Raw genomic sequence first — 24,769 nt, 5'->3', positions numbered from 1 at the left:
GACTTAACTGGTCTAATCTTGTAGTTAGCAAGCATTCCAGTGACAACACAGGGGCTGTTGAAACTGGAGAACAAACCAGGCACTGGAAAAAACACCGGGTAGCAGAGGCTGGCTCAAGCCTGAGACTCAAGCACATTGTGCCTGGGGCCCGCTGCGTTCAGGCCAGGTGCAGGCCAGCACCGCTGTGAGAGGGGGTATGTGTTCACCTGGCCCCAGGGGTCTGCCATGACCACTGCGGGGCCAGTGCTTCGGCGAGGCCCGTAGATGACTGCTGGTTTCTCATGATGTGGTAGTTTCTGGTTTCAGAAGAAAAAGCAATGAGTATTTGCTTCAAATACTGCACGGATTTGAACTATGAGATTTGTGGTAGTTACAGAAATTCTATAATGAATATATTTTCAAATGTTTCATAAACTATAAGACGTACAGCTCATCTTGACTAAAATTCTGTTTAAAAAGTGCAATTTCTTTGTCATATATCGTGCACATTGTTTACATTTAAGTTTGTTTCCCCTTCTGTATTGTATGTCCTTAGTTTTTAAAAAAGTAGTTGGTTCGCTGAAGCTTCTAAAATAGTGATGGAAATAGTAACACAAATAAACCTCTAAATAATGATGTAAGAATAAATGGCAAACAGTGCATAAGTGGGTACCAGATGGGAACCTGTATGCTCTGCAACTAATGAAATAGCCAGTATTGTGCTTTCACACAAGAGCCAAAAAGGGAAAATGGTGGTAGAAGTATCATGATTTAAATCCGGAAACTGGGTTTAGTTGTACCACGTACCCATTCATTGCTATACTCCGTATACTGTCACTGAAATTTTATTAATGTGGTATGACGTTATTGAAGCTTTCTAATATTGAAGCTTTCTAATTTTTTTTTAAACCAAGCACAGTGACATCTGATAAATCCAAAATTTCACATATAGACTGCCTGTTCCTCTCGCGCGCTCATTTTTCTACAGGCTTTTTAAAAAAAATTGACGTATAGGAATCCACTGTATATTGTGTAATGTAAGCCTTTTGCACTTACATGGCATTTCAGATATGTTTGTTCTCTTGTGTTGTGACTTTCCCTTTTTTTGGTCTTTTTAGTGATGCTTTTTTTGAAGAACATAAGCCATGAGTTTTAATGCAGATTTATCTGTCTTTGCCTTATGTTAACTTTGTAATAAATCTGGATGTCCAGGAGAATAAGTGCCCCACCTTGTTCTTCCTCAGAAGGGTCCTGGCTGCTCTTAGCACTTTGCATTTCCAGGGACCTTTTGGAATCAGCTTGTGAAGTATCGTAAAAATATGTGTGGGATTTTAATGGGAGTTGATTGAAATTATGAGTCAGTTTGCAGAGAATTGATATCATTATAATACTGAGTCTAGAATACATGAACATGGCATAATCTCTGTTTATTCGGCTTATTTTAATATTTTTCAGTAATGCTTAATTTTCTGTGTAAAGGTCTTAAACATCTTAGATATTTGATTTTCATTTAATGCAAATGGTGTCTTAATAGTTTTCATTTTGTACATGACTATTGATAGAATATACAAATGCAGTTGACTTTTGTTCAGAGGACTTATGCTCTCATAAATTCTTACAATTTTTTTGTAAGGTTTTCTTGGATGCCTTATATAAAATCATATAGCAAAAAATGGGTTTGTTTTTACACTTCTAATTTGTATATCTTTTTTTCTTCTTGCCTTATTGCTTTGTCCAGGATTCATAGTAAAATGCTTTATACTAGTAATAATAGAGGGCACCCTTGTCTTGTTCTAATTTCAAAATTTCAACACTGAGTATAATGTTTGCTGAGGTTTGCTGTAGGTTTTTTGTAAAATGCCCTTTATCGTATTAAGGAAGTTCCCTTTTTTCCCTAAGAGTTTTTCTGTCGCTAAGAGTTTTTATTGTGAATGTATGTTAAGTTTCATCAAATGCTTTTGCTCCATTTATTAGAATAACCACTTGGTTTGTCTCCTTAACCCATTAATATAGCAGATTCCATTGATTGATTTTGCTTGAGTTTCAAATGTTAGACCAGCCTTGCATATCTGGAATAAATCTAACTTTGTCGCGATTCTTCTTTTCATGTATTACTTTCTTCAGTTTACTACTATATGGTTTAAACTTCAGCATTTATGTTTATGAGTGAAACTGGTCTGTAAATTTCCTTTCTTATAATGTCCTTGTTGGATTTTGGAATCAGAGTGATTCCTCACTGAATAATTGGGGACTGATTCCTCTTCTTCCAATTTTGGATGAATTTTTGTAAGATTAGCATGATTTTTTTCCTTAAATATTGGATAGAACTTACTGGAGAAACTCTCAGTTTTCTTTGTGGAACGTTTAAAAAAATTATGGTTTTAATTTCTTTAGTAGTAATAGGCCTGTGCAGTTACTGGTTTGTTTTGTGCCAACGTTTGATAATTATATTCTTTAGGAATTTTTCTGTTCTATCTTAATTTTCAAAAAAACTTAACCAAAGTATTCACTTTTCCTTATTATTTTATAATGCTACAGAAGCTTTTATAATCTTCCAGTTTCATTCTTATTTGTTTCTTTTTCCCAACCAGTCTTACCTTTGGTTTATCATTTTATTATTCTTTTCAGGGAACCAACTTTTGGCTTTTTGAACTCTTTTATGCTTCATTTTCTGTTTCCTTAATTTCTGCATTTGTCTTTATTCGTCTGTTTTCTTTGGGTTTATTTTGCTCTTAATAACATCCTGAGATATGGATGTTTAGCTCATTACCTTTCTGTCTTTCTCTAGCTTTTGTAGCTGTGTATTTTCTTTTAGACCCACTTTAGTTGCATCCCTCAAGTTTTGATATATTGTATTTCCATTGTTATTTATTTAAAATATTTTATAATTTCCACTAGCGTTTTTCCTTTTGCCCATGGATTATTTATATTACATTGTTTAATTTTCAAAACTGTGATTACCTTGTCTGCTTCGTAAATCACTCTTTGAGACCAATGTATAAAAACAAATCCCACTGTAAGTTGTGTATTTTCTCTTTCTCCTTGTAATCTTATTCCTTTTTGCTTTCAAATTTACTTTTTATATCTATATTATCTCTTGGCACATGAGTCTCTCAAAGAGCATTACCCAACTCATAAAATGTGTGGATATAAGATGAGTGATGTACATTTAAATACATGTACACACACACACACACACACACACACACACACACACCCCTTGTTCACCGGAGAGAACGGTGGAATAGTTCTAATGATAAAAGGCTACTGTTGATTGAGCAATTATGATTAATTATACACCATAAGGTAACATACATTTTTTTTTTTAACTTTCAAAGCAACATTATGAGGTAGTTATGTTACCCCTCTTGTACTGATTAAAAAAACTGAGGCTTAGAGATAGTAAATAATTTGAATTGGTTCATATAGCTAGGAAGTAGTAGAACTGAATTTTATACCCAAATCTGACTTGGAAATATTTGTTCTTAACCAGGATATTGTACTAACCCTTGTGTATTAATTCTTCAGGAACTATTTAATATAAACCTTTGTATACTAGTATGCAATGTGAACATTATTTTAAATGGCAGCAACATGAATTTCAGCCCTTTCAGTTTATTAATTTAAATAAAGCATGCTAAATGTACTTAGAATCAACATATACTCTATTACCATGTGAATTTTTTATTTCTTCTTCTATAAATTATACAAGTTTATTGTTTAAAAAAATGAAATAATACAGAGATATGTAAGGAAATAGAAATCTTCTAAGATTCTGTCATGCTAAGGTAGCCTCCAGTGTCATTTTGAAAACCATATTTCTATATTTTTCTCCATACATATTTTCACTTGTGTATATAATTGTACATAAATGGGTTCTTAATTGTTTTTATTATGGACTGGACTTTATATTTTTGAATGCTGGAGAGCAGAACATTGCTTTATGGTGTTAAGGAGCCCTTATTAATTTCTTACTTTAATCTTATCAGGTCAAGGTAGGCAATGAAGTTGCTACTGGAACAGGACCCAATAAAAAGATAGCCAAAAAAAATGCCGCAGAAGCAATGCTGTTACAACTTGGTTATAAAGCATCCACTAGTCTTCAAGATCAACTTGACAAGGTGAGAGCTAAGTTTACATGTACAAGTCCTGTTCTGTTAGAATATGAGATGAACGAATTCCATTCCAGTGTGCCTTGACTCTAAGCAGTGTCTTAAGTAGTGTTAAGTAGACATCAAGTTTTAACTTTCCTAAGGCAGCACTGTTTAACTTGAAAGACAGATTCTCCAGTTACAAAATAACATCTGTTTATGGTGTCAACATGAAGAAGTATTAATTATAACCTTACAGTTAGCAAATACTAAAAATTTGTGTGTGGCTGTATGTATTATGTATAATACCAATTTAGTAATTTATAGCTTATTGACTGGTGGAGTTTTACCATGTAGACAGTTTTAGTCTGTGCTAAATTTTTAAGAACAGAGGTTGTTGGCTTTTATTTCTGAAATGCAGCTGAAAACACTGAAAATAAAGATCCTGAGTTATCCCTTTAGGGCAGGAACTATATTGGACAGACACTCTATAAACTAGTTTTTCTATTTACTTTAAATTTAAAGGTAAACTCAGAGGGTGTTTATTTTCTGCCAAGACTTGTGTTCATGGTCCCTATTTCTTCTGCACAGTTAATGACATCATTAACACCTGCCTCTGTTGCGAGGGAAGCAGGGAACCCCGAATTCAGGACTTGGCAGATAACTTGGCAAGAACTGGCTTAATTTCATTTTATCTATGCACATGTAGAAATTATCATTAACATTTTGTTTATATGAAAATTCACAAAACAGGCTTAATAATTATTTCTATCTAAAACAGTATGCCTTTTTCCACTCTATTTTCTTGCATAAGGGTTCTGTCTTACAGATATAACCAGTTTCTGTAGGAACACATTTCTGAGGTCTAGAGTAGAAACAGAATCCGTCTATTAAAAAACATTTAGGTATAGTTTTCTTTTTAAGGCAACTGTGAATATGTAGGCAATTATTTTGAGTGATTAAAAAATTATTTGTCTGTGTGGTATCGCTAGAGATTTCAATTCTGTTTTTATAACCTGGGTAGTCAATGCTTTTTCTTCCTTTAAAAATATTTGTAACATGAAACCTAACATGTGTTCACATTTCTATAATTCTTACGTTGTGTATATGTTGTTTTAACTTAACACATTTATATTGACTTAAACCTGGTGAGTGATTTATAAAAATATGTCAAAATAAATCGTAGACATTTATTTGGAAGTTACGTAAAAACAAAACAGAGCAAAAAAACAGCATTAATGTCATTAATTTAAAACAACATATTTTTGCATACCCACTGTAGTATTAGTGAGGGTTCTCCAGAGAAACAGAGCCAAGAGGATATGTGCATGTATATACATGTGTACATACATGTATCTATCTACACACATATGTATGCCCATGCATGTAGATACGCATCACACACAGAGACCTGCTTTGAGGAATTGGCCCATGCAGTGGTGGAGGCTCGGTGAGTAGAAGGTCTGATGGGGAGGCTGAGCTTCCTTCCTTCCTCCCTCCCTCCCTCCCTTCTTTTCCTTTCCTTCCTTTCCTTCCTATTTCTATATCTTTTTCTTTTTGTTCTATTTTCTAGGAGATTTCATCAATTTTTGTCTTCCGTCCTCTGACATTTTTTACTTTGGCTCTTGTATTTTTGATGTCCCAGAGCTCTTATTTCCAGGATATTTCTTTTCTTCTCTTCTTGTTTAATGGGTATAATAATTTTTGTCTCCGAGGATTTTTTTAACTTTGTTTTCAAGTTTTATTCTGCTCCCTATATTGTCTTTGCCACTCCTTTTGGGTTGGAAGCTGTCTTCTAAGCTGGCTGCTGTCTTCTGAGGCCCAGATGAAGATGGGGCCTGCCGATCTTACCTTCCAGGGTGTGACCTCGGACTCCGTCTCCTCACCCGCGTGCTGGGGTGGCGATGTCACCCTCAGCTGTGTGTGGTGCCCAGAGCCTCTCTGTTTCAGCCTCAGAGAAACCTCGTAGGAAACCTGTCAGCTTGGGGTCAACGAGGTGACCTGGAGATTTCATAGCACCTTGAAAGACTTCCAAACAGTCGTTCGGTTTCAGGCCCTTCCAGGATTCATTGTTAGACGTGGCAGGTGTGCTTCTAATTCTGGAGGCTTCCTGGGGTCTGGGGCTCACGTCAGTCACCCCTCTGCAAGCTCTTTGCTGGCTCCTCCCTCCGCAGTTTCAGCTTCAGCCTCCTGCCCTCTGCTACCTTAGGCTCAGCCTGTTCGCCTGCCTTCCAGGGTCCAGACTTTGACCTTTCTCTTCTGCTGTTGATTCCTTTCATAGTCCTGGGGCAGCGGGTGGGAGAAGGGAGGGAGAGAGAAGTTATGGGATATTGATTTAGAGATGTTTTGGGAGAGAGATTTCTCCTTGTGTTCACTCTGTTGTGTTTAAGCCTAAATCTTACAAAAGCAGTTTCTTTAGAGTGTTGGGGTAGAAATGAGAGAGCGGTAGATGTGAGATTCAGTTGAAGGTGAAAAATCAGGCATAGGGAATATAACCTAATATTTAAATAACTTTGGTTATTAGTAGAAGGAGAGGAATTAAGAAAGGTTGCATGGCCCTGGCCGGGTGGCTTGGTTGGGGTGTTGTCCGGTGCACCAGCAGGTCGAGGGTTAGATTCCTGGTCAGGGCACATACAGAGGTTTTGGGTTGGATCCAGGGGCTGGGCACATTCGGGAAGCAACCGATCGATGTTTTCTTTCTCTCTCTCTTCCCCCATTGCCCCCTTTCTGAGATCAATTAAAAAAAAAAAAAGGCTGCATGAAGTGCGAAGCTTACTATTACCAACTTCAGCTGGGCCCTCAGATGTCTGAGAGTCTGCATTCCTCTAACCAGCCCGTTCTTTCCGTCCTGAAAGTGCTTATTCCCTACTGTGTACACTTTCCTCCAGCTCGCTCCCCTCAGTCAGCTTCCCTCTCACTCTGGGGCCTCGTCCCGTACTTCACAGGAGCAGAAGCGGGGGTGTCCTGGCCTCCCCACCAGCATACACCCGCATTTCCACAAACATTCACCCTCCTCCATCCTTTTACAGTGGCTATGTCCTAGAATTGTATTTTTATTTATATTTGGATTTAATTATCCATTTGATCTTTGACACCTGATAACAAGTATGAAATGCTGGTTATAATAGGAAATGTGCCTTTTTTCCTGGAGTACCTGGGATCCATAACATCAGCTCCACACAAAAAAAGAAGATCAGTTAATATCACTGATTAATTTGATAAAATACTTAACTACTTCAAACTCTCTGAGTTTACACCAAACATATCAGGTCATCTGGTGAAAGTCAGGATATTACAAGTTTTACTTAAAGTTAGGGCTTAGTTTCAATTTTTGTACCTGTCATTAGCAATATTTGGTGACCGCTGTCATAGGGCTGTTCCCGAGCAGACACAGTAACATTGCTGCTGTTAGCGTGACCTCAGGAGGAATAAGGAAGGTCCTTTAGTCTCTTTAGCACATGTGATGATGATTATTGTTTACTATTTGAATAAAAATTACAAATTACTTTTTAACCACCTGGGTAGAGCTGGTGTTGTATATAATGTACTGAATATGGGGCTTTTTTGATGACTTACATTGTAAGTAAAGATAAAAGCGGAACGGGACGTAAGAAACAGATTCGAATGTGGAAAACGGAGAGATAATACTGTTCAAGTTAGTTACTGTCATGTCCACGCCCTGGGGTCAGGGATGGCCGGGATAAGCAGACTGGCTGTGGGAGAGGCCTTTTCCTGGGCTTAATTGATTACTTAACATTTTTCTTTTTCAATAAGTCTGTTTCTTTAGATTTTAACAACTGATTTAATCTTTCAGACAGGGGAAAACAAAGGATGGAGTGGTCCAAAAGCTGGTTTTCCTGAACCAACAAATAACAGTAAGTTTTCACTTTTATGTTAACTACGCTGGGTGTTCATCACTGGTTCATTGACTAGTAGGTCACTGGGTATTTATTGGGTCTGTCTGGGCTCAAAATGCCATATTCAGTGTTGGGGGGGATACAGGGAGGTCGTGGTGTTTGCCTTTCTGGAATTGCTGGAAGACAGAGGTGCTCATATTCTTAATGTGGTTAAGCATCGCAGACGGGGTACCATTTAATTCACATAGTGATGACATTTTAAGTTGTTTTTATTGCAGCATAATTATAGTATGAAAGAATCAAAAAGAAAAGCAGTTATTTACATGCTCATTATATTCTAAAATCAGCTGTTTTCACAGTTGTAATTCTTTTTAGGTAAACACACATTTTTACATAATTATATTTTACATTAAAAGTTATTCAGTTTTATTAATTAAAACAGATTAAGCTCACACATAATCTAAATAAAGTATTACAAAATCCACTGTATGGCCCTTGTTCAAAATACAGATTACAAGCATTGAAGAATTCCTGTTCTTCTGATATAGTGATCTCTAAAAGCTGTGCTGTCCATGGTTTTCGAGACTGAGGATTATTTCATAAACACGAATGTACAATGATTTTACGCCTTTTTCGCGAAAAGTTTGCTCTGTTTTCTTAGATAGCTGTGAAGATTTTTTTATTTCTACCACATCAAATAGTATTTATGACTTCTATATATTGTTGTTGTGAAAATACATCAGGATTTTAATGACCTGCCAGTTATTTAAACAATTAAAGAGCAATTGTTAAAACTACTTAAAATTCAGAATGTTACTCTGTCTTTAATGCAAAGAATGATGCCCTAAACACTCGCCTCGTGGTGACTTACCTCAGTGTTCTAAGTCGGCCACAACCAGCATCTCCATTTAGATTTTCTTCATTCATTGTACGTGACAGTGACCTTAATCTTCTATGGGAAAGCAGATACGGATGATAGATTTTGTCTGGTGACGTTGGCAAAAGTTTGTATTGTGTTTTTTCATTTAGCATTGCAAGAGGCATTTTTCAGGTTGTGCTGAGTCATTAGAATTTTTAATAATTGAAATATCAGAATGTAGGAATAAAGTTGCTCATAACTGCATTCTAATTATAGGATTATCAGACGCTTAAAAATCCACTTCAGTTTAGTTATTTTTTCAAGGGCTTGCGATCAGGCTGTTACGCTTTGGAAGCAGAGACATTTATCTTTAACTTCCTCCCTACCTCTCCCGAAAAGCATTTATTTTCACTGAAGTGACCATTTTACTATAAATCAGTAAAAACAAAATACCAGCCAATGAAGATGAAGGGAAGAGCCAGTGGAGTCAAACTCATTTCTAACCTTAGTGTTCTTCCTTATAAGCTCTGGATGCTGAATATACGTCAGTGTGTAAAGTGTTAGTTTATTCTTGGATAATATCTCGTCTCTTGATGTATAACGAAATTAGTAACAAGCTTATCAAAGCATGCTTACAACAACTGAATTTTTGGATTATCAAAACTAACCTCTTGTAAAGAATATTTCAGTGATGTAATGGTATTCATGAGTTATTTTCTGGGAATAATTGAAATAATTTAGTAGGATTCTGAGCCTTTGATCTCTATATATGAGGATGATGAATGTGATAGCTTAGCATGTACCCCAAAGAAAAAATGGAATCAGTTCAGGATTCTCAGAGAGTTTACTTCCTTTGATGTTTGACTCTAGGTTTCTGATTACATGGTAAGGGAATGTAAGAAGCATTAAATTGATTTCAGTTTTATGTGAAGGACTTAGCGCAGCGCTTGTTTTCTAGCAAGCACATAGTGAGTGTTGATATCCTTCCTTGCCTTCTCCCTCCTCTTATTTAATAAACGTGCATAATTCTGGGTAGGCTTGCCCAAAATTTCCTTACGCTTTTTATCTCTCGGGTGTTTTTTGCAAGCACATGGTGACCAAATAATATATAGTTTATACTTCCATAGTTTCTGTTGGCACTAGCCATTTTTTCAAAGAGTATAAACATTATTTATTTGAATATGGAAGTCAGTTCTTAACTTGACAACTTTAACATGAAATCACATGATAAATAACCTGCAGGCTCCATCATCAAACAGTGATATTTTGGCTCTTCACTTTTGTGTCTGTTGGTTTTTAACTTGCTAACAAATCTGGGAACTCCTTCGCAAGTCGGGGGAGAGGGATCAGAGAGGCCGTTGAGGGTCAGTGATCATTCGTGTGTAAGAATGCATACACGATTTGCTTTCTATATAGCCTTAGATGTGGTAAAGCTTTTTGAAGCCAGCCTAAAACTTAATCATGCTGTATGCACTTCAGGACTTCCTCTGGGCTGCTGTAGCTCACACTGAGAATTTGGAAGGACGACCATCCCTCATCCCTTCCCAGCTGTGGGGGGCGAGAAGGGGGCCCAGGGTCCTTCCCTGCGAGTGCTCAGTGGGCCTGCCTGTTACCACGCAGGATGAGAGCCGCCCCACCCCGAGGGGGCTGCTTCTCTGCAGTGGGCCCCGGAGTCCTCCGGAGCCAGCTCTAGCTTCTTAAAGAGAACACTGGGGAAAAGTCAGTCTCTCCTTAGGAACTGATCACTCAGGTGATGAATCCATTACCTAAATTTGGTTTAAATTCATATATTATGGTAGCATTTAGGTTAAACCCTCCTGTACTTAATCAGTTCCCGAAGTGTGACGTTTCGCCCTCAGCGGTTTCTGTCCCGTGAAGATCCCTGTGCTCGCGTGTGCTTTGCAGCGAGTTAGAGCAGGGACCTCTCAGGACGGCGTGTCCGGGACAGGAGTTTGGGTGGCCGGTGCCGGCCGCCTCGCGGACCTGGGCTCCCGCCTCCAGTAACTCACTGTGCATCTCACGATGCATGTCTCTGTGAAGAGTTACGTATAGCGCTGTAAATGCTGAGACTCTGATGATGTAAGCTTTGTAAAATGATTAGCCTTCCTTGAATAACATCTGAAAAGGTAACATACTACTTTATAAAAAACACAATGTCATCGTATCATAAAGGGGCTCTTCTTCATTGTTTCCTTTGTGAAACTCGACCTTACTTCACAAATTGAAATTAACTTGGAGCCATAGTGTACACAAGTTAAAAGAAAGGAAGGCAGAATTTGAAAGGGGAAAGAAGAGAGTTTTAACCTGGCATAGTTAGCACCTAACTATACATGTCCATGTGCATTTAAGTTTTGAAGTGGGAGACATTATTATTTTTTTGGTGGAAGATATTATTTTAAAGATTACAGTCCTAAGAAACTGCTAACAATTACAACAAAAAAATAGTTTAAATGGTTTTGCAAGTGATTGTGATTACATAGCCTGGTCCCTGGCTTGATTGCCTACAGATTTAAAACATGGACCTGACGTTTGCATGCTTCCCAGGCTTTCTTCACTGGACCCGATTGCACTTGAAGGTAGTCTGTTCTAAGTGTGTTTTTACCCTTTGAATCCCTGTCATAGTCACGTTGAAGGGCAAGAGCACGTAACTCTGTAATGTGAGGTTTGTGTTAAATTTAGCACAGGGCAATTTAATGCTTGGCGTACACATGAAAAGCTAGATTTTTACAGATGAATGACAAGCAACTTTTTAAAAAAGATTATGTGTTTTAAAGATCTACTGACGGTTCATGGAAAACTTTGTAAAACATTTAGATACAGTTCAGTTGATAGTATCTTTTTGTATTCACATGCCACGTTTCTTATTAATACAGAGTTTTACTTAAAAACAAGTTCATTGTTTCTCAAAGGTGAACTCTAGCTTAATTCAAAATTGGATTGAGCTCAAAGGTACTCACTGGTATGTGCTGAATCCACCCACTGAAAGATTATTTGGAGGCATTTTTCACATAAGTATTTTTCCATTAACCTTTTAAAAAGTTTTATTTAGCCCCTGTGAAATATGCTGACTCTTCTAGGTTCATTAGAGATGGCCCAAGACAAATATGTTTGGGATGGAATAGAGTTCTTACTGGTCTTTTTAGTACTGTAGTTGACTTACTAAAATTTTGGTCACTTTTTGTGTACATCCTGAAACCAGAGGCTAAACCATCCCGGCAACCTGACAGATAAACCGTGTGCATGTCCCCCAGATGCTGTGCATGGTATTTAGAGCTTCCACTTTTTTCATTCTTGTTGGGTAAGGTTTGTACTTTTAAGATAATAGATTAATAGGCTCTTTAAGTGTTTTGGGACAGTTCCCTCTATGATTTCTTTCTGGGGCTCCCATAACAGAAACTACTTTGTAATGTGACAGTGAAATTAGTTGGAGCCAATTAGACTTCAGTATAAAGCTGAGCGATCCAACCTAATTATTTATTTCGACATAAATACTGTGTTGGAAATCTAAAAGTGTAGCTGACTTGTAGCCATCCATTTAAAAAAAGGAGTCAGTGGGGTTCTTTTGCCCAGCCAGCCCAGTCCCCGCGTAGCTGATGGCCTTTGAACCAAGTGTGGCCCAGTAAATAGCGGGCTGTTCATCTGAAGTAGTCATGTCAACAGGACGGACACTGTCATTGCTGCTGTTTGCACCTGCTGAGCCTGCAGGTGGAAATGCTGTTCCTCCCCGAGCATAGGAATATCCAGATGTTCCAGAAAGATGCTCTCCCCTTATATGTTGGTGGCGTTGTTGGACCTCCCTGAGTGGTGACACGCATTAGCCCTTTTCCTGTTTTGACCAGGGTTCTCTTTTCTTGCCCACTGAACCCAGGGAGATGAGAGACAGCATTAAGCTTGCTTCTGTTTTAGACCAGTGGAGTTTGTCGTTCAGGGCCCATGCATTGAAGGAGAAAGTATCGTAAACTAGAAAGTGAGTCTTTAATCAGATGAACACAGGTAGCACATTTTTCTGAATTAGTCTCAGGAAAGATGGAAGGAATTAAAATTTTTGTGATTTAGATTACTTTTGCTCGGCTCATATTTTTATACAGAAGCGATTTCTGGTACATGTTTCTTAAGAAAGGAAACCATCTGAGCAATTTAAGGACGCGTTTATTGAGCTCAGTATGAGAGTGTTTTTAAGCATGAGAGCAAGGGATGAAGTGGAAGAAACCCAGAGATCGATTAGGTACATAAAAACTAAAAACGAATTCAGGAAACAGCATCAGAAAATAAAAAGGCAAATGACAAATAGAAAGCGTAGATTGCAGCACATATAGCAGCAGGTTAAATGTACACAAAGGAATACAGGTTAATAAAAAGGAAACATCCCGATAGAAAAACGGCCAACAGACTTAATGAGACATTTAAAAAGAACAGACATTGAGTAATGAAAAATTGTTCAGCAATCAGGAAAGTGCAGATTAAAACTAAATGTTACGTAATTTCTGATCCATAAAAATTGGCAAGGTTTTAAAAACGATGATTCCAACTGCTGGGGAAACAGGCGTGACATAGTGCTGCCAGGATTGTGAATTAGCTCTGCCTTTCTGAAGCAATAAGAATGTCAAGCGCCCAGGCGGGTGTGGCTCAGTTGGATGGGCATCGTCCCGGGCGCCAGAAGGTTGCTGGTTCGATTCCCGGTCAGGGCACATGCCCAGGTTGCGGGCTTGACCCCCAGCAGGGGGCGTGCAGGAGGCAGCCGCCTGCTGTTCCATTCTCACATTGATGTTTCTCTCTTCCTCTCTCTCTAAAAATCAATAAACTGTTAGAAAAAGAAAGAAAGAATGTCAAGCTTAGGCCCATTCTTTCTAGAGCTTAAATGAAAGGGAAAAATATAAGGGAGTATTTTTTTCTTAATAGACGTATACTGTTTTTGTAATCACATATACACAAACTTTGGCCTGCCTGCACAATCTGGTTATATTTAAACAAATACTATGTATTAAACAGTTAGGGGAGCAGTTATCTCTATACTGAAGCCTACTTCTGTGGTTATTTTTTTATTTTTTATTTTTATCTTTTAGTCCTTACCTGAGGATATTTTTTCCATGGCTTTTCAGAGACAGTGTCAGGGAGGGAGGAAGGGAGAGACAGACAGACAGACACATTCACGTGGGAGAGACACATGGATAGGCTGCCTCCTGCATGTGCCCTGACGGGGGCCAGGGGTTGAGCCTGCAACCAAGGTGTGTGCCCTGGGCCGTAATCAAACCCAGGACCCTTCAATCCATGGGCTGACGCTCTAACCACTGAGCCAAACTGGGTAGGGCTTTTTTTTTTTTTTTTTTTTAAAGTATATTCTTTTGTATTGATTTTTTTAGGGAGAGAGGAACATCAACTTGTTGTTCCACTTATTTATGCATTCATTATTTGCTTCTTGTATGTGTCCTGACTGGGGATCGAACCCGCGACCTTGGCCTATCAAGACGATCCTCTAACCAACTTAGCTACCTGGCCCAGGGCCTATGATATTTTTTAAAACAAGAGAAATGTGTAGGTTTCTTTATTTTTCTTTTCTATTAGTCTATTGAATGAGTAAAAATTAAAAATGCCAAAAAAGTAAAAAATTTACCCCCACGTTTGTCCCCATTAGCACACTTTCCCCTAAGCAAGTATATATGTTATATATGGTTGGTCAGTTTGTTTGGTGCTGTTCCAGAATTTTTTCATACATATACAAGCAAATTCAGACATATATTGTTTTATCCCTTAGCACTTTAGACTCACTGTTCTACAGTTTTCTCTTTCCACTTACAATAATTTGCCCTGAAGGTCCTTCTATATTAATATGCGTAGGACTTTATTATTATTTAACCAGTTTCTAACTGATGGGCAGTATTTTTCTATTATAAATAATGCTACAGTGTAAAACCTCATACATATATTAGATTACATGTGTTAGTATGTTTGTTGGATAAATTCCTACAAGTGGAATTACCGAGTCAAAGAACATGTGCATTTAGGATTTTGATGGCTGTTGCCAGATTACGTCAATGGAGACTGACCAATTTACATTCCTACCAGCAGTTGACGAGATTACATTCCCTCAACCTCGGTAACACGGGGCATTCAGACTTCTGGGTCTTTGCCAATCTGATAGTTGAAATATGGTGGTCAATGTAGTTTTATTTTGCGTTTCTCCTATTATGAATGAGACTGAGTACTTTTTTGTACATTTGAGTCATTTCTGTACTTTTTACATCAATGATAGTCATAGCTATTGCTCATTTTAAGATTCGATAGTTGGTCTTTTTTTCTTATTTGATAAGCGTGTGTGCATGTGTCTTTATGATGTGACTTGCTAATATTTTTCTTGTTTTCGATGGAATTTTTTTCTAAAGTTTGGCTTTCTTTTTAATGTATTTGAATGTCCTTTTCTTTTATAGTCTTTTTTTAGCATTTGTAATCTTAATAATGTCTTCCCCACTCTGAGACTATAAAAAATTCTTTTAAGTTACCTTCTAGAATTTGTGTAATTTTATTTTTTGTCTTTCAATCTGTGATCCATCTCGGATTTAGGCTGAAAGTATGGTTCCAGTTTTTTGGTTTTTTTAAAATATGTCTTTATTGATTTCAGAGAGAGGAAAGGAGAGGGAGAGAGAGAGATAGAAACATCAATGATGAGAGAGTCACTGATCAAGCCCACAACCCAGGCATGTGCCCTGACTGGGAATCGAACCCCAATCGCCTAGATCCTGGGTCGATGCTCAACCTCTGAGTCATGCCCGGCTGGGCCAGGTCCAGTTTTAATCCCCACTGCATTGATCTAGACTTTACTGCTATCAGATACTAAGGTTCTGTATGGATTTGGTTTTATTTTGGACTTTTTCTCTTCTGTTTATTTATTCATGCACCAGCTTTAATCATTGCCTTTATTGTTTTTTAACATAAATAAATTGAAAGTTTTATTTGTTTAAAGCAGTTATGAGGGAAGATGTGCTTGGCCCATGATCTTTCTGCCCTTACTACATGGAGTACAAGTAATTTAAAAGATGAAAGTCCTGTTGACACTAGAAGTAAGAGGAGTGAGGGTGGTCAAAGCATTGACGGAAAGAAGCCCCTGGGAAATGTGTGGTTGGGGGCGAAGGTCTAGGAAGGCAGTGGTAACAGTCTCCCTAAAACTTGTATGTAGAATGGATGTAGCATTTGTTCCTTAATTTATTCAGAAAGTATTGATTGACTGCATTGGACTATTTTTGGTATTATTGGTGATTTTAATAAAGTTTTTTTCAAGTTGAAACTGCTTCTTAAAAAGCTGGTCAATCTATAAGATAAACATGATTAACCACCACCCAATAAAAAAAAAAAAGGAGAGAAAACTTAAAAAAATAGACCAAGTGTCATTAGAAAAAAATCAGTTGTGCCCGGCTGGGCCTGGCTCAGTGGTTGAGCGTCGACCTAGGATCCAGGAGATCGAGGTTCGATTCCCGGTCAGGGCACATGCCCGGGTTGTGGGCTTGATCAATGACTCTCTCATCATTGATGTTTCTATCTCTCTCTCCCTCTGCTGCCCTCTCTCTGAAATCAATAAAGGTATATAAAAAAATTTTAAAAAAGAAAAAAAATCAGTTGTTTTTTTATTTTAAAAAACAATATAGCACAATGCCTACATTTTCAGTGCTCAGTATTTGAACAAATGAACAAAATACAGTGTTTTCCCTTTCCCCCCACTGTCTAAGTGGCCTAAGATATCATAGAGCTCTGGCTCCCAGCTCACTGTTGGCTGGACTTGATGTCATAACAGGTGTAATTACTGGCATTTCGACCTAATGGGAAATAATGCATTCATTCTCAGTAGGTTTTTTGGCTTTGGGGCAGAAGTGTATCTGAAATCTTATGCCAAGCTGTTCTGATTCTCGGATTGGCAGCCTTTGGTGGAAGAAACAGTAAAAGGACTTATCATTACTAAATAAGTGCGGTCTGTCCGAAAGACCGGTCCTCGAAACGTGATATGCATAGGAGAGAGAAAGCAGACCCACAGTCAGAAGTGCGAAAGGTTGGAGAGTGGCCAGCCTCTCGTTTTGTGAACCCGAGAACTGAAGCTCGGGTGGTTTCATAACGTGCCCTAGTGGGCTGGAGGGAGCGAAAGCTTGAACGGGCACCTTCTGACTCCAAGGTCTGCATTTGACCCTTGTAGACAACATGTTTATTTGTAGATCTATCACTTTGCTGATAATTAAGAAAAAATGAATGATATTTTGAAAGGAATTCCACTAAGATTAAGTATGTATTTTCTTGAATGTTTTATATATCATGCACCGGAATTATTTCTTAAGAACGTTTCATAACATGGAAAATGTCCAGATGATTGTTTCAGATACCAGTTTGATATTTGGGTGGATCATGTAAAAACACTAAAATGGCTGAGAAAGCATGTGAAATGTTTGTTTTAACAATGGAGCAGCCATCTGTATGACATGATTTTTCTTAAGATGGAAAAAACTTTAGTAATAGCTCATTTTAAGAAACACTCAACAGGCTTTTGGGGTGATGTTATTCAAGTGTATTGTTTTATTCCAGGCTTTCTGGTTTGTGTTAAGATGATTTATAGACTTGCAGAGCTGCAGGAGATTTTCAAGTTCCTCTTGTCTAATTCGTTTTACAGACGAGGAAAGCAGGGTTAAGAGGCTACCGGCCACTGCAACTCGAACTTGGATAGTGTGGCTCCAGTCTAGTCCATTTGCCACTCTGCTATTATTGTGGTCTTTTCTTTGTCACATTTTGTGCTAAGACAAATGTAAGCCTTTTTTTGTTGTTATTGCTATTTTTTTAAATTACTTTTTTTTAGAGAACTTCTTTTAAAAAATATATCTTTATTGACTTCATAGAGAGAGAAAGGGGGAGAGGGCGAGAGAGAAACATCAGTGATGAGAGAGTTGTCTTTGATCCGCTGCCTCCTGCACGCCCCCCGCTGGAGACTGCTCTGCAACTGGGCATGTGCCCTGACCCCGAATCAGACCGTGATCTCCTGGACCCTAGGTCAACGCTCAACCCCTGAGCCACGCCGGCCAGGCGTGAGAAGTTTTAGATTTATAAGAAAATAGAGAGGGAGATTCAGACATTTCCTGTGTACCTCCTGTCCCCATAGATGCATAGCCTCCCCATTATCAACATTTTCCTATAGTTTAATTTTCAGAAGTTTCCTTCAAATTTTGCATTATTGATTTTTGTCTCCATTTAAATAGTGTAAGTGTATATTTCATTTAAAAAGTGGTCAGCCCAGCCGGGCGTGGCTCAGCAGTTGAGCATCGACCTAGGATCCAGGAGATCGAGGCTCGATTCCCCATCTGGGCACAGGCCCGGGTTGTGGGCTCCATCCCCAGCAGGGGGCGTGCAGGAGGCAGCCGATCAATGACTCTCTCATCATTGATGTTTCTATCTCTCTCTCCCTCTCCCTTCATCTCTCTGAAATCAATAAAGATATATTTTAAAAAAAAATAGGTACAGGGACATAAAGTACAGCATGGCAGATAGAGTCAATAATGTGGCTTTTTTTTTTTTTTTTTTAGAAAAGAAAGCAAGAATTTATTGGCTGCAGCAAAAATACACTTAGGACAGTGAAACAAGGAAGAGCATAGAAGGAGGACCAGGGGATGGGCTGCTCTGGCTCCCTGAGCAGTGGGAGAAAGAGACAGATGGGGGCGAGGGGAGGGAGAGAAGGGGAAAGGTTCGGGGACCTTGGAGACAGGTTCGGGGGTAAGCCCTGGATGAGCTACCGCTGCCCATTGCTCCCCTGGTTGCAAGTCTCATGGGGTCCCCTCAGAGGGGAGAAGATGGCGCTGGTGTGTTCCTCTGGTGGGGGTGGGGAGAGCGTGCAGCACTGGGTCCTTTGTCCTGAGTGTATTTATCTCTTTCTTGCAGGCGGGAAATCTTAGATGAGGTCTCAGGGGAGGGTCTCCATAGAATATTCATCACCTTCCCAGGGGTGCTCTTTCAGGGTCGTGGTCTCCACTGATTGGTCAGTGCCAAGGCAGGACGTCATTAGTCAGTGTAGCTGTCCTGAGGCAGCCACTGTGCGCCACTTGTCTGGTTTCGCTGCTTTTCTGGGCCTGGAGCTGAAATACAGCTGAGGCCTAGATGTTAATCTTTAGGGGAGGACGGCTCATTATAGTCAGTAATATTTTAATAACTATGTGTGGTATCAGATGGGTACTAGACTTATCAGGGGGGTCATTTTGTAAGTTACATAAATGTCTAATCACTGTGTTGTACTCCTAAAACGAATATACTACTGTATGTCAGCTGTAATTGAAAAATAAAAAAGTTATTTAAAAAGTAAAGCAACATTTAAGTCTTGAACCAGAAGGTTAATGGCAGGAGAGGGAAGGGCAAAGTTGTGTCTCTATGATTTGTGAGTTATTATCTCATCCAAAGTTATTAGAACAAGCTAACGTGGTTTGAAACATCTCTGAGATAAGGAAAGTGCTGCTTTTATACATCTACCACTCCACCAACTGATAGCACAGCCCAAGCTCGCTCCTTTGGGTGTCACGATCTGTTCATGACCTGGCTTGAAGTATGATGCACTTGATGACGAACGGACAAAATCTAGGCAGTTTGTGGGTAAATCAAAGATGGTTTCCAGGAATCTAGGTTAGGCAACCGAGTAGCTAGATGGTACTGTCATGATGAGATAACCCAGATAGGAGACAGTGCCAGCTGGGGAAGAAGATGCTCTGTCACTTTTTGACGTGTTCATGGGTTAGGGTTGTCTGTGAAGAGCACCAGTAGGCCATTGGATATCTGAGATGGTACCTCAGCTTTGGAGTGACCCAGCCTTCATTTTACCTGCTGTGTCTCAATTGCATTGATTAGGGGTTTTGTGTCTCTTTTATGAGCTCATAAAATATTAAATTTCAGGGCAAAGACACTGCATATTCCTAATCTGATCTCCCATTGCAGGTCTACACATCATTTATCCCTTTCCCGCCACAGCTTCCTGACCATAAACATGTTTCACTGAAATCACTATGTTGGATTTTTTTTTTAATGTTTTTATTGATTTTCGAGAGAGAGAGAAACATCGATGTGAGAGTGAAATATCAATTGGCTGCTTCTTGCTCGACCCCCTACTGGGGATCGAGCCCACGAGCTGGGCAACGTGCCCTGACCTGGAATCGAACCGGTGACTTTTTGGCACATGGGATGATGCTATACCAGCTGAGCCACACTGACCAGGGCTGCTGGCACTTTTTAAACTTCTGAGTTTAGGAATATTGAAACATACAGTATCCTCTAAATGGAGACTGCAGTTGCCTCTGCAAATATGAGGAAGATGCTTGATGGACAGTGTTTCTCATTTCATTACCACACCAACGGAAATCATTGTGTTAATATGCTAACATGTTTCTATTTAATTATTTTTAAGTGTAATAACAATGTTCATTCATTTTATTTATAGCTCCAAAAGGAATTCTTCATTTGTCTCCTGATGTTTATCAAGAGATGGAAGCCAGCCGCCACAAAGTAATCTCTGGCACTACCCTAGGCTATTTGTCACCCAAAGATATGAACCAACCCTCCAGCTCTTTCTTCAGTATATCTCCCACCTCGAATAGTTCAGCCACAATTGCCAGGGAACTCCTTATGAATGGAACATCTCCTACGGCAGAAGCCATAGGGTTAAAAGGAAGCTCTCCTCCTCCCCCTTGTTCTGCAGTACAACCTTCAAAACAGCTGGAATATTTAGCAAGGATTCAAGGCTTCCAGGTATGAATTAAAAGCAAAAACAAAACCAAGAAAACAAAACAATTCATTAGCTCCAAATCCTTCATCTCTGTCCATCAGAAAGCTCATCCTTGCCTGCTAGTGTGACCCATACGCCACTTACATTGTCAGTTGTCAGGGGCCCAGGCGGCAGGATAGAGGTCCGCGCGCACATGCCTCGCCTTTCAGTTTTCATTCTCCCCGGTGATTCTTTGGCTGCCTGGCTTTCTTCCATTTTTCCTCCTCCTCTTCATTCTTGTTTTCTTTTTAAAAACAATTTTTTTTCCTCTATTCTGGAATCCAGTTGGTCTTGATTGGGTCCCCCTAACTCTTCTCTGTCTTCCACAAACAAAAATCCTGCCTTCATACATTTGGCAGTGGTACTGAGCTCTAGGTTCTCCCTCCCGCAACAGTAAGGTTGAGTTTTTCTATTGATACTTTTACAGCAGTTTTGAATTTAACATTCTATCCTAGTCACATTCAGGTTCCCGCATCCTAGAAGCCTGTGACCTTAGGGGCTAGTTAAACCTGGTGTTAGAACAGTAATGAAATGCTTCCTAGTTGTCTGAGGCATAACAGCATGTATTTGTTTTACTGGGTCATGGTTTGAACCGCCTGGGGTCGCACCTGCCTCGGATGGCACCTCCCATTCGGTTCCACTGGGCAGTCTGCAGCTGGCCATGGTCCCTTAACTGGTGGTGCATACGAATTTGGGCATAGAAACGTTTCTTCCTATTTATGTTTTGTTCCCTTTTAGAAAAAACAAAACAAAACATCCAACAATCCTTTATGGATATAATTTTTAAAAGCATTGGTAAGGCTAGGCAGAGGAAACCCTGTGTTCTGATTCCTCAGCTGCCTTACCGGCCTGTGACTGCTCAGCTGACCGCGCTTGTGTGGGGGAGTGTGGTGCTCCCCAGACGTCACTGTTTCCATCCCCTTTTCCATCCTAGTCTTATTCCTTAAGACCAAAAACTGTACTTTTCTTTAGACATGCTCTAGAAGATCTGTATTATGTAGTATGATCATGTATTTATACAAATTTTATAAGTTTAGATACCAACTAAGAAAGAAGATCATGTGTTTTGGGGGTGGGGGGATTTTTGCATGTTTCCCCTCCCCCCACTGGAAATGGATTCATTCACATCTATTGCCAGGTAGTCATTTGTGTTTTTAATTAGACTATTAATATGAAATTAAAGAAACTGTTACCAGTTATTGGTTCTGTAATCTGAAATTTTAAATGCTTAAAATTTTAGATTTTGGTTTTGTTTATTATAAGAATGACAATAAATCACTGTTCAAAATAAAAAGACCTTGATTCACACACTTAAAGTACCAGGAAAAAGCGAAGTACTTTTTAGTTCTGTGTATAATCTTCAGAGGACAAACTAGAAGTAAACTCTCATGAAAAGAAATCCACTGCTTATTTACAAATCTAGTCATTTAGAAACGCCTGAGAGTAACTGCATTTTTTTTTTATTTTTAGAAACGAAGCACAAATTGCATTCAAGCTCTGAGCTGACTTTTTGCTTGGAGATGTTATTATGGTAGATGTAATTTTGCTGCTTCAATTTTTTATTTGTATTTATTTCTTTATTCTTGGCAAATGAAAACAGTAATAATTTTAACATATCTTTAGTCAAAATGTAGCCTGTTTTTCCCATTATTGGTCTGACTGCTCCTTTTTTTAAAGCTTACATAGAGATAATATTCATTATTTATGGACAAGTTAAACATTTCCAAATTTTCGTACTGTGACTTTTACATACTAATGAGTAGGACAGGCTTCTTTGGTGGAATGAGCTCCGTTTTGATGTGAAATATTGTCTCTCTGGTGGATCGCAACCTGCTGCTGAGCAGTGAGCAGAATCTTGGGCATTGGCTGTAGAGTCATGTGAGGTACATCCACATCTGCATGTCACAGTAGAAGGTCCTTTGTGGTTAAGAGTTTTAAAGCCTATTTCTTTATAGGTAACTTCCTCAGGTATATTTACCTGGTAGAAAAACACATAGATTGTTTCTATTTCTTAAATGTTTTAATTGGGCTGTAGCTTAGAAATTGTAGGGCTGGGTTGTTTAGCCCTTTAATTATATATGCTATTCTGTTATTTTTATTTCTGGAATTTAAAAACAATAAATCCTTTTACTGTGTTTCTAGGTTAGTATTTTTTATTTTGTTATTGTACACTGAATAGATACTGTTGCTTATTAAGTATTGTATAAACCCTTCCTTGGCCTTCTTTGCCCATTGAAATTTGATGTGACAGCTATATTGTATTACAAAGTAAAATTATAGTCGTGTACTGAAAATTTAAGTTGTTTTAACCTTTAATTTTTTCCATTATTCAATCTTTAATTAAAATTTATAAATTACAAGAAGTTCATTTCCTCACCCGAATGTAGGTATTAAGCTCACATTCTTTTGCTTAAATCTATTCAAGAATTTAAATTATTATACAAGTAAAGTTATTAATAAAGCTGACTTCACAGAGCAGAATGTGACTGAACACTTGCATATTTTTGGTAATTCTTTTATTCTTGCTTGGACTCACCTAAAGTTTTTAGTCACATTTTAGAAGCAAACTTTTGGATTGTCATAAATGAACATTTGTTTCTTTGCAGTTTCATAGAGTGCGTTTTAATTATTCTCTTTTAAAACTTGAATGTTTTAAATGATTGTTTTATTATTTTTTAGAAAAAGGCCTTGTCATCAGTTCTGGGAACCTCAGACTTTATGTTTCAGTCAATATGCTTCTGTAACTTCTATGCATTTCATAAAAGCTCATTTGAAATTACAGTCATACCATAGTGTTTCAGGGCTTTTTGTTGTGTAATTTGATACTGTTTCATTATAATGCCAAAATGTTTCAAAATCATGTGGCTTTTTATTTTAAAAAATTTTTTAAAATTATTTTTAATATATATTGATTTCAGAGAGAGGAAGGGAGAGGGAGAGAGAGATACATCAGTGATGAGAGAGTCATTGATCGGCTGCCTCCTTCACAACCCCGACTGGGGATCGAGCCCGCCACCCGGGCATGTGCCCTGACCGGGAACCGAACTGCAATCTCCTGGATCCTAGGCTGATGCTCCACTGCTGAGCCACACCCGGCCAGGCTCATGTGACTTTTTAAAGAAAATATTATGGGAGAGACATTCTTGAAATGCTGTACATTTGAGCTGAAGTAGAATACTTTTTTGTTATGTTTTAATTTATATTATCCTAAGCTTTTATACCTTTAATATGATTTTCTATACTAATTATACTAGAAATATCTTTGTATAATTAAATATGAGCAGTTTTTATGTTTAAATGAGTCACTAGAAAATGATTAGATTAAAATGAAAATGAATTACTGTTGTTCCTCAGTATCGGCGGAAGATTGGTTCCAGGAGCCCTGCAGATACCAAAATCCGAGGACGCTCAGGTCGCGCACATACAGTGCTGTGGCATTTATAGGCTATGCACACCCTCCCGTGTACTTTGAGTCACCTCTGGGTTTCTTGTAACACCTAATACATGTAAATGTGTGTAAGTCGTCGTTACACTGTATTGTTTAGGGAATAAGACAAGAAAGCAGTTGGTGTGTGTTCAGCACAGGTGCAGCCGTCATAGGCCTGACTACACAGCACACGTCAGCAACAACGTAGCCTTTATTCCTAATATTTACCATCTGCAGTTGGTTGAATCCACAGACCGGAGCCTGTGGATATGGAGAGCTGACTGCATTTTAATAAATTATTCTTTCCAGCGGATTTAATTTCAGTTTGCTGTTTCACGCTCCTCCTTGTTTTCACCCCTTGGGCAGTGTTGCTCTTGAACCCTGCAGAGTAAAATGTGATAAACTAGGTTTGTTTTTCTCATGTAATGAATATAAAGAAGCACTTAGTTGGTGTCTCAGTTAAGCCATCATTAGTTTATTTTGCATATTTAAGGAGTGTTTTACAGAGGGGCTTTTCATTATGGTGAGTTTAGGTGCTGGTGCTATTTCCAGCAAGGTAAGAATGTCAGTAGGCTTTGAAACATCTACTTGAAAACTCTTTTTTCAAATGTAATTCAGACTCAATACATTTCAACTGGTATGTCCCCTTTTGGGAAGTTTAATGTGATTACAGCAGGCTTACTTTATAGCTACAGGCTCCAAATCCCCCAGGGGATGCAAACCATATATCACATAACTGTACTTCCATCAAAAGCAGTGGAATTACACACCAGAGCAACTCATTTTGCTAAA

The 24,769-nt window shown here is 38.5% G+C and overlaps 1 protein-coding gene across 2 annotated transcripts in view; it reads left to right on the top strand.

Moving 5' to 3' along the window:
• The window catches only part of STAU2 (staufen double-stranded RNA binding protein 2), a 217,088-nt gene that overhangs the window by 88,849 nt on the left and 103,470 nt on the right, over positions 1-24,769 (top strand). For both annotated transcript variants that reach the window (XM_087825442.1, XM_087825443.1), the window contains exons 9-11: positions 3,969-4,100; positions 7,885-7,945; positions 20,227-20,534. In XM_087825442.1, coding sequence (XP_087681568.1) covers positions 3,969-4,100; positions 7,885-7,945; positions 20,227-20,534 — 501 coding nt within the window. The remainder of the gene's footprint in view (positions 1-3,968; positions 4,101-7,884; positions 7,946-20,226; positions 20,535-24,769) is intronic.

The sequence above is a fragment of the Miniopterus natalensis genome, chromosome 16, assembly GCF_054644295.1.
Source record: "Miniopterus natalensis isolate mMinNat1 chromosome 16, mMinNat1.hap1, whole genome shotgun sequence".
Classification (NCBI taxonomy): Eukaryota; Metazoa; Chordata; class Mammalia; order Chiroptera; family Miniopteridae; genus Miniopterus; species Miniopterus natalensis.
Note: the sequence above shows the minus strand (reverse complement) of the source record. Positions and strands in the feature narration are given on the sequence as shown.